Source organism: Staurois parvus, unplaced genomic scaffold (genome assembly GCF_062004578.1).
Source record: "Staurois parvus isolate SC_StPar_1 unplaced genomic scaffold, SC_StPar_1.0 ptg000249l, whole genome shotgun sequence".
Lineage (NCBI taxonomy): Eukaryota > Metazoa > Chordata > Amphibia > Anura > Ranidae > Staurois > Staurois parvus.
In genome coordinates, this window is record NW_028318045.1 from 3,717,381 (window position 1) to 3,728,309 (window position 10,929).

The 10,929-nt window shown below is 49.0% G+C and overlaps 1 protein-coding gene across 1 annotated transcript in view; it reads right to left on the reverse strand.

The window, feature by feature from the left end:
• Positions 1-2,146, reverse strand: part of MTPN (myotrophin) — a 107,964-nt gene extending 105,818 nt beyond the window's left edge. The window contains exon 1 of the mRNA XM_089680677.1: positions 1,969-2,146. Within this exon, the coding sequence (XP_089536803.1) occupies positions 1,969-2,040 (72 nt within the window). The 5' untranslated portion in view covers positions 2,041-2,146. The remainder of the gene's footprint in view (positions 1-1,968) is intronic.
• Between the last annotated feature and the right edge of the window lie 8,783 nt (positions 2,147-10,929).

Consider the following 10,929-nt stretch of genomic DNA (forward strand, 5'->3'; position numbering starts at 1 on the left):
GACCACACTAGGCATGAGAGCACAGCGTAGTCAGTTTTCTAGCTATGATGGGAGTGCAGCCTGCTCTCCTCCAATGATCAGACTTATTCTGAAACATTGCTGCCCCCCTTGGCATAGCCATTGACTGGGAAGTTTAGTGTTCTGCCGTTTCTCCTTCCTCACCTCTCTATGCAGCTGAGAACAGAGGGTATGTTATCACTTATAAAAAAGGAGGAAAAAGAAAGTATTTATAATTTTTTTTATATCTATACACAAATTTTGTGCCTTTCATTTCTATTTTAAACAGTATGAGATGGTTTACAAGTTGCGGGTTTACACATACTTTACTCATCTTGGATGGTGATACATCAAGTTGTTGAGCACATCTATTGTACACTATAAATACACACCTGTAAAGGCTGCTAAACAATAATAAATGCTACTATTCTCTATATATAAACAGCAGGTGAACCAGCTAGGATTTATATGGACACGACACTACCCACCACCACCCACAACACTCACAAGAGACTCTAGGATTCACTCTAATGTAAACTACTTCCAGCACCCTTCTCAATGACTCTGACAGGGGAGTCTGGCACCCCTTTCTTCAACACTGACAGCAGATTCCGGCACCCCCCCCCCCCCCCCGACACAGACAAGAGTTCCCGGCACCCCGATAGCCCCCACGACACTGACAGAAGGCACCGACTGCCCCCCACCCAATGACAGGAGACTTCAAACACTCCTCTACCTCCCCATGACACCGACAGGATTCCCCGGCACCCTTCCCACCGACCGGACGCTCCGGCGGCACCTGCCCCCTGCCCACCGACAGGACGCTCCGGCGGCACCTGCCCCCTGCCCACCGACAGGACGCTCCGGCGGCACCTGCCCCCTGCCCACCGACAGGACGCTCCGGCACCTGCCCCCTGCCCACCGACAGGACGCTCCGGCACCTGCCCCCTGCCCACCGACAGGACGCTCCGGCGGCACCTGCCCCCTGCCCACCGACAGGACGCTCCGGCGGCACCTGCCCCCTGCCCACCGACAGGACGCTCCGGCGGCACCTGCCCCCTGCCCACCGACAGGACGCTCCGGCGGCACCTGCCCCCTGCCCACCGACAGGACGCTCCGGCGGCACCTGCCCCCTGCCCACCGACAGGACGCTCCGGCGGCACCTGCCCCCTGCCCACCGAAAGGACGCTCCGGCGGCACCTGCCCCCTGCCCACCGACAGGACGCTCCGGCGGCACCTGCCCCCTGCCCACCGACAGGACGCTCCGGCACCTGCCCCCTGCCCACCGACAGGACGCTCCGGCACCTGCCCCCTGCCCACCGACAGGACGCTCCAGTAACTGCCCCCCCCGACACGGACAGGACGCTCCAGTAACTGCCCCCCCGACACGGACAGGACGCTCCAGTAACTGCTCCCCCCGACACGGACAGGACGCTCCAGTAACTGCCCCCCCCGACACGGACAGGACGCCCGGGCACCGCACCTCCAAACACTGATAGGAGAGTCTGGCATCCCCCCCCCCAACTGACAGCAGACTCCGGCGCCCTTCTCCCCCACTGACAGCAGACTCCGGCGCCCTTCTCCCCCACTGACAGCAGACTCCGGCGCCCTTCTCCCCCACTGACAGCAGACTCCGGCGCCCTTCTCCCCCACTGACAGCAGACAGAGCTGACAGCCCTTCTCTAGGCCATTTCCTGTCTTCACCACTAACAGTGGACTGTACCTCACTAACACTGACATGAGACTCTTCAGCTCCCTTCCCCCTCCCCCAACACTGAGAGCAGACTCTACCTTCCCCAGCACTGACTGGGCACTACTCTCCCCCCTCAACACTAAGAACAGCCTCCCTGTCCGCCAACACTGACAGAAGACTCTGTATCCCTCCCCCACACTGACTGGAAGCACTCCCCTCACTGACAGCATCTTTCTCTGCCAGGATTCCCCTCAGTCAGGGTCGGTCACCCCTCTCACCCCGGCAATGAACTCTTTGACTACGTCCAGGTCTCCGTTCTTCAGGGCCCACATCAGCTCCTTGTCACACATGTCGGCGGGAGGAAGACACACAGCGGCGGCGGCCTGTACACAGAAGTCTCCGGGCCTCTATCTACTTCCCACACACACTGCCGGCCCCGCCCTCCCGATACGTCCGCGTCATTACGTATCCCGGCCACGTGATTGTACACCACTGCCGTCTCCTAGCAACTGAGTTCTAGAAGTGGCAGCTGTGTGGGCTGTATGGTGACCGTCGGTTCCCTATAATCCCGGATAGGAAGGGGTACGGTCTGCACTGAGACATTCCTTGTAGTGAGGCTGAATGATCTCCTCCCCACAGTACAAGCATAGAGGGAGTCATAGTGCTTCCACTGCCACCAATCCTGGGGGTTGTATGCCTGCCATTGGCTCCAACAGTAGGGCTTTTTTTATTCCTGGTTTCTTTTCACCATTCCTTGCTGTCAGAGACCGTAGTACTAGCCTCCAGCATTGGTGTCAGCGACCACGTTACTAACCTCCAGCATTGGTGTCAGCGACCACATTACTAACCTCCAGCATTGGTGTCAGCAACCACTTTACTAGCCTCCAGCATTGGTGTCAGCGACCACATTACTAACCTCCAGCATTGGTGTCAGCAACCACTTTACTAGCCTCCAGCATTGGTGTCAGAGACCACATTACCAGCCTCCAGCATTGGTGTCAGAGACTGTAGTACTAGCCTCCAGCATTGGTGTCAGCGACCACGTCACTAGCCTCCAGCATTGGTGTCAGCGACCACATTACTAACCTCCAGCATTGGTGTCAGCGACCACATTACTAACCTCCAGCATTGGTGTCAGCAACCACTTTACTAGCCTCCAGCATTGGTGTCAGAGACCACATTACTAGCCTCCAGCATTGGTGTCAGCAACCACTTTACTAGCCTCCAGCATTGGTGTCAGAGACCACATTACTAGCCTCCAGCATTGGTGTCAGCGACCACGTCACTAGCCTCCAGCATTGGTGTCAGCGACCACGTTACTAACCTCCAGCATTGGTGTCAGCGACCACATTACTAACCTCCAGCATTGGTGTCAGCAACCACTTTACTAGCCTCCAGCATTGGTGTCAGAGACCACATTACCAGCCTCCAGCATTGGTGTCAGAGACTGTAGTACTAGCCTCCAGCATTGGTGTCAGCGACCACGTCACTAGCCTCCAGCATTGGTGTCAGCGACCACGTTACTAACCTCCAGCATTGGTGTCAGCGACCACATTACTAACCTCCAGCATTGGTGTCAGCAACCACTTTACTAGCCTCCAGCATTGGTGTCAGAGACCACATTACTAGCCTCCAGCATTGGTGTCAGCAACCACTTTACTAGCCTCCAGCATTGGTGTCAGAGACCACATTACTAGCCTCCAGCATTGGTGTCAGCGACCACGTCACTAGCCTCCAGCATTGGTGTCAGCGACCACGTTACTAACCTCCAGCATTGGTGTCAGCGACCACATTACTAACCTCCAGCATTGGTGTCAGCAACCACTTTACTAGCCTCCAGCATTGGTGTCAGAGACCACATTACTAGCCTCCAGCATTTTTGTCAGAGACTGTAGTACTAGCCTCCAGCATTGGTGTCAGCGACCACGTCACTAGCCTCCAGCATTGGTGTCAGCGACCACGTTACTAGCCTCCAGCATTGGTGTCAGCGACCACGTCACTAGCCTCCAGCATTGGTGTCAGTGACCACGTTACTAGCCTTCAGCATTGGTGTCAGCGACAATGTCACTAGCCTCCAGCATTGGTGTCAGTGACAACGTCACTAGCCTCCAGCATTGGTGTCAGCGACCACGTCACTAGCCTCCAGCATTGGTGTCAGCGACCACGTCACTAGCCTCCAGCATTGGTGTCAGCGACCACGTTACTAGCCTCCAGCATTGGTGTCAGCGACCACGTTACTAGCCTCCAGCATTGGTGTCAGCGACCACGTTACTAGCCTCCAGCATTGGCATTGGCGACTGCAATAATTACCCCCAAGTTACAACTGTAATGATAGCTTCAGCATTGGTGTTATTGACAGAACTAATAACCCTCAGAACTGGTATCAGCGACCACAAAAATAACCCCCAGCTTTGGTGTCAGTGACTGCTATATTTACCCCCAATGTTGGTGCTAGCAATTGTAATAATAGCCCCCAGCATTGGTGTTATTGACAGAACTAACAACCCCCAGAATTGGCATCAGTGACCACAATAACAATCCTCAGAACTGGTGTCCGTGACTGCAATAAAACATCCAACATTGGTATCAGCGACCACAATAAGAACCCACAGAATTGGTGTCAACAACTACAATAATTGTACCCAATGTTGGTGTCAGCAGCACTAACAACCCCCCGCATTGGTGTCAGCGACAATTGCCCCCAGCAGCTGTGTCAGGTGCAACAGTAATAGACCCCAGCATTGGAGTTGCTGACAGATCTAATGACCCCCAGAATTGGCATCAGTGACCACAATAACAATCCTCAGAACTGGTGTCTGTGACTGCAATAAAACATTCAACATTGGTGTCAGCGACCACAATAATAACCCCCAGAACTGGTGTCAGCAACTACAATAATAGTTCCCAATATTGGTGTCAGTGGCTGTAATAATAGCCCTAACAACCCCTAGCATTTGTGTCAGCGACCACAGTAATTGCCCCCCAGCAGCTCTGTCAGGTACAACAATAATAGCTCCCAGCAGTGGTGTCAGGGACCACAATAATAACCCCCAACTTTGGTGTTACCAACTGTAATAATAACCTCCAGCATTTGTGGCAGCAAGCACAATAGTAGCCCTCAGCATTGGTGTCAGCAACAACACTAACAACCCCCAGCAGTGGTGTCAGCAACAACACTAACAACCCCCAGCAGTGGTGTCAGCAACAACACTAACAACCCTCAGCAGTGGTGTCAGCAACAGCATTAATTGCCCCCAGGATTGGTGTCAGCAAGCACAATAATAGCCCCCTGCATCGGTGTCAGCAACCGCAATAAAAGCCTACAGCAGTGGTGTCAGCGACAGCACTAGTAGTCCCCAGCTCTGGTATCACTTACCACAATAATAATTAGTAGAGATGACTTTATGTAGGCAGTGGCGTACTAAGGGGGTTAAGTCCGCAACCAGACGTAGACTATCTTTGGGTGCTGTGGCCACCTGACATTTCCTTTTTCAGGTTGTTGGGTTCTGCCATGTCAGGTGGCCACAGCTCTCCTGAGTCTGCACCCAGTGCTTCAGTGACAATGGCAGTCTCCTTCACTGCTCTGCTCATATGACAGAGTGGAGGGGATTACTTACCTTCACTCTGGGATCTCGCTGGGGGGATCTGTATGGAGGCCGAAATTCCTATGTTAGGTAAATTTAGTTCTAGCTCACTGTAGTCAGTGCAGCTGCATGTGATTGGCTAGGTGTATGATCTAAAAGGTGCAGCGCTAAAATTAGATTATGTCCATAAAAATAGATGTAAATGAATATATCATAAAATGAAGATAAAATGTCCATAAAGTGACAGTTCGTGCTAGGATGCCAATCACAGCTGTAGATAACTTCAATATTCAGTGGTGTGCCCAAAAGTGTGAGAAAAATACGCACTCACCAGATGCATATTATAAATATGCATGTAATATGTATAATCAGAGGTCCTCTTTAAGGATGGATGAGGTAAGCCGGGTACGGAATCTCCTCCCTCTGGATGGTGTACAGCCCAACAGATGTCTCCTGGATACTCAAGATACTAAGGAGGAGCCAATATGCCATGACGTCACGCGGCCGGAGCCTCATGAAGGTCTGGCGGCCACCTTGCTCAGTGGATGGTCAGTCCCTTCATTTCAACAATGCTTACCAGCACTTTTTATTTTACTATTTCATTACCTTTATAACGTGGATAATAATCCTTTTATAATAATCCATAATAAACCTTACCTTTACAATACTGCACTATGGGCAATCTTCTGTTTGGCTCCCTGTTGAGCTAATTAATTAGCAGAGCCCACCCTGGAAGTTAGCTGCAGTATCCCACAGAACCCAGAGGAGGGAGTTTCCATCGCAGGCTGCAAACACCCATCCATCCCTAAAGGGGACCTCTGGCAGAATTAGTACCTTGAGTATCCAGGAGACATCCGTTGGGCTGTACACCATCCAGAGGGAGGATATTCCGTACCCGGCTTACCTCATCCATCCTTAAAGGGGACCTCTGATTATACATATTACATGCGTATTTATAATACGCATCTGGTGAGAGCGTATTTTTACTACACTTTTGGGCACACCACTGAATATTGAAGTTATCTACAGCTGTGATTGGCACCCTAGCAGGAACTGTCACTATGAACATTTTATGATATATTCATTTACATCTATTTTTATGGACATAATCTAATGTTAGCGCTGCACCTATTAGATCCTATGTTTATTGAGGTTTTATCTGGTTACCTTAGTGTGCAATAGCAGCTAATTTTGAGCGCTCACTGATCCATACTTTTTATGATTGGTTAGGTGTGTTCTGGGTCTCACAGGCTGTTTGATTGCTCTCTCCCTGTATTGGCAGAATTATCTAGTAGGTTCTGGAACATAGGTGTGGAGTAATGGTAATGGGCAGCCTGAATATTTATTCCATCTCAGCCAATGTTGATGAAGCCATGCACAAGTGGCTGCTCGGAAAGGATGTAAATAGTCTTTGACTTAGAGTAATCGGGTCTTGTCCTGGAGAGGGGAAGTCCAGCCTGGGGGCATGCTGCCCTCCTGGGCAGCCAATGTGTGCTGCTTTCTTCTGCTCATCAAGGTCCCAGCCCTTGCCTTATCTTAGCCATTCAAAAGCTTTTAGTGAGTACAGACCTGTGTGAGAGATCTCTGAGACTGTGTGCTGCTGCTATACCTCTTGCAATAGAGACAGCTCATCTCGGTTCTACCTAAAGGTAATGCACTATTACAGTGTTCCTGAAAAGCCCAGTCCAATATTTGCTGCAAGAAAGGACTCATGCTCTCATTTCTAAGGAAGATTAGTGTCCTCAAGTTTGTTTCTAGGAGTTACTGGAGTATCCACCAGTCACCCTTTACCTATCCAAGTTCAAGGTTTCACCAAAGCATACAAAACCAATACCCTTAGACTGGCTGATGAGCCTGAAGAGTGACTGGAATCATGTGTTTGGCTGCAGTGTTACTATATGGAAAGGAACCCTGGGTACAGATACAGTGGTGGAAATTACATTAGGGGGCTTGTCCGGAATTTTCCTGTGAGAAGTACAGCTGTTGCCGGTAGATACTGGTGGGACAAGTTGCTACCGACAACTGTTACTGCGGTGTGGATTGCGGGGAAGTAATCAGGATGGAGAAGAAGTGTGGTGTTGCTGTGGAAAGTGTTTGTTTTAGAGTCAGAAGTGCTGTCAGTGTGAGAAGATTCGATGGTGGTCAAGCAAAGGTTAACGCATGGCGCTAGAGTGAAGGTGCCAACGGATGCTGCTTAGAGAGTGGCGGGGTTGCCACCCAAGCAGGGTCCAGTGAGAAGGAGCGGGTGGAGTTGCCAGCAGAATTTGTTAAATGGGAAGAGGCGGGCGGACCTACGAAGTCACTTCCGGGTGCAGAGGATAGAGACACACATGTAGAAAGCACAGAGATTGTGGTGCCAGATGAAGTTCAACAGCAATACCTGACTGGCGTGAACCGTATACTCCCCGGGGCTGATGGAGAAGAGGCGAAGGACTTGTATGGAGCACCGAGTAGGCCAGGAGTCGTGCAGCAGAACGAAAGACCAGGACTGATACTTAGGAGTGTTGCTAATAGTTTCGGCCAAAGGGTTAAAACTGTTCTTCATACTGGCGAAGCTGGACTAATGACCAAAAGTCAACAGAGAGGAGCTTAAGAGAGGCCCACTGTTCAAGTTAAAGTCGTTCTATAGGCTCAAGGTTTTTTACCTTCATGCCGAAAATCATTTGGTGTTAGATAAGTTTAGTTCTAACTTACTGTAGGCAGTGCAGCAGCATGTGATTGGTTAGGTGTGTTCCATGTCTTATAGGCTGCTTGTTTTATTTCTCTCTCCTGGTCTTGTCAGAGCTATCTAGTAGGTTCTGTAACATAGGTGTAGAGTAATGGTAACGGGCAGCCTGAATATCTCAGCCAATCTCATCTCAGTCAATCCTGATGAAGCCATGCACAAGTGGCTGCTAGGAAAGAATATAAACAGTCTGATACTTAGCGCAATCATGGCATGACATGTCCTGGAGAGGGGATGTCCAGCCTGGGGAGCATGCTGAAGAGCTTTAAAAGCAACATACCTACCAGTATGATCACCAGATGCCTAAAAAAGAAAATGATTGCAACCATCACATCTAAGAATTGCTGAATTATCATCTGCAGTATCTGCTCATGAAGTAAATTTAAACCCAGGTGAGGTGGAGGCTGCAGTGACTATTTGCCTATTTTGCCTGTGGAGAAGAGGAGAGAGTTGGTATTTATACAGCACGTTTGGAGGAACAAGCGGTTACCATTAGCAACACTTTTTTATTGGGATAGTCCCAAAAGCGCAAACGACCATCCTAGAGATAGGTGGTCACGGGATGATGGTGAGTGTCATTCCATGTGGGGCACTATTCTGAGCACAGTGGAGCACCTATTGTATTGTTCAAGGAGTTCACAATCAAGATTATTGACACCTTGCACCCTACTTTCACTCATTGGGACTGAATAATTAATATTGTTTTTTACTAATAATATTGTTTTTCACTTATTGATTTATTTATTTTGCACTATTTATGTGCGGTCCATATGGTATTTACTTATGAGGTTGTGTGTATAAGTTCACAATTAGTACTGCTGCAAATGGTTATTTGGAATTATTGGCTAATATCCATAAGCGCAGTAGCACCTTCCTTGTTCATATACACTATATTGCCAAAAGTTTTGGGACTCCTGCCTTTACACGCACATAAACTTTAATAGTATCCCAGTCTTAGTCCATAGGGTTCAATAGTGAGTTGGCTCACCCTTTGCAGCTATAACAGCTTCAACTCTTCTGGGAAGGCTGTCCATAAGGTTTAGGAGAGTGTCTATGGGAATGTTTGACCATTCTTCCAGAAGTACATTTGTGAGGTCAGGCACTGATGTCAGATGAGAAGGCCTGGCTCGCAGTCTCCGCTCTAATTCATCCCAAAGGTTTTCTATCCGGTTGAGGTCAGGACTTTGTGCAGTCCAGTAAAGTTCGTGCACCCCAAACTCGCTCATCCATGTCTTTATGGACCTTGCTTTGTGCACTTGGGCGCAGTCATGTTGGAATAAGGAGGGGCCATCCCCAAACTGTTCCCATAAAGTCAGGAGCATGAAATTGTCCAAAATGTCTTGGTATGCTGACAGCTTAAGAGTTCCCTTCACTGGAACTAAGAGGTCAAGCCCAACCTTTGAAAAACAACCCCACACCATAACCCCCCCCCTCCACCAAACTTTACACTTGGCACAATGCAGTCAGGCAAGTACCGTTCTCGTAGCAAGCACCAAACCAAGACATGTCCATCGAATTGCCAGACAGAGAAGTGTTATTCGTCACTCCAGAGGACATGTCTCCACTGCTCTAGAGTCCAGTGTCGGCATGCTTTACACCACTGCATCCAACACTTTGCATTGCACTTGGTGATGTAAGACCTGGACGCAGCTGCTCGGCCATGGAAACCCGTTCCATGAAGCTCTCTACGCACTATTGTTGGGCTAAACTGAAGGCCACACGACGTTTGGAGGTCTTTAGCTATTAACTCTGCAGACAGTTGGCGTCTTCTGCACACTGTGCGCTTCAGCATGTGCTGTCATTTTATGTAGCCTACCACTTTGCGGCTGAGTTGCTGTTGTTCCCAGTTGCTTCCACTTTGTTATAATACCTCTAACAGTTGACCGTGGAATATTTAGTAGCAAGGAAATTTCACGGACAGACTTGTTGCACAGGTGGCAACCTATCACGGTACCACGCTTGGATTCTCTGAACTCCTGAGAGCGACCCATTCTTTCATAAATGTTTGTAGAAGCAGTCTGCATGCCTAGGTGCTTGATTTTATACACCTGTGGCCATGGGGGTGATTGGAACATTTGAATCCAATGATTTGGAGGGTTGTCCCAATACTTTTGCCAACACAGTTTATATCAGAGCTGGAGTTTTATGTTGTTTGGATGAATAGTTTTTTCAAACGCTGCTGTGATCATCCTATTCCCTATTAGCAGAGCCATGTGCCTGTGGAATATTAGTTTAATCTTGTATTTCAGAAAAACCGTCTATTAATTGTTTTCCTGTATTCAAATAATTGCATTGAATTGCACAGACAGACATCTGGCAGTGACTCAGGAAGAGATGCTCCAGTTCAGATTCACTGTCTCTTCCCCGCAGTACAGATAACAGTCTTAACTGAATCCATTTTGCTGGATTATTACTCTGTGTAAACTGTTAGCTGTGGTGAGAATCTGTCAATTTGTGTAAGAACGTCAGAGCAGTCACACTCCATAAAACAGCAACTTGATGGTTTTCGATACACTGAAAGACGGGGCCATGCTTCATTGCCAAACTGACTTTTACGTGCTCACAAATTATGTCAGAGCTCAAAAGCAGGTAGAATACAACAGAGTGCTGCTGAAAAACCAGATTCTTTTCAACTCCAAATGTGCTTTTCTTAAAGGGAAACAATGTTCATTGTATGTGTACCTAAACCCAATCGTTAAAATTGTGGAAATATGATTCAGTCTTGCATGGTTGTACAGGCTCCTCTCCTGTACTGAAATTGCTTACTCTGATTTCACTGCACACTGTGAGCTTCTCACAATGTGCATTAAAGCTGCAGCATGTCAGGTAAAGCCCACCTTATTTTCTGGCTGGAGGATGACTGGCATCTTAAGCCCTTTCTGACACAGCTTAGAGCTCGTTTACACAGGTAGCCAGGATGTGGTAAAAAC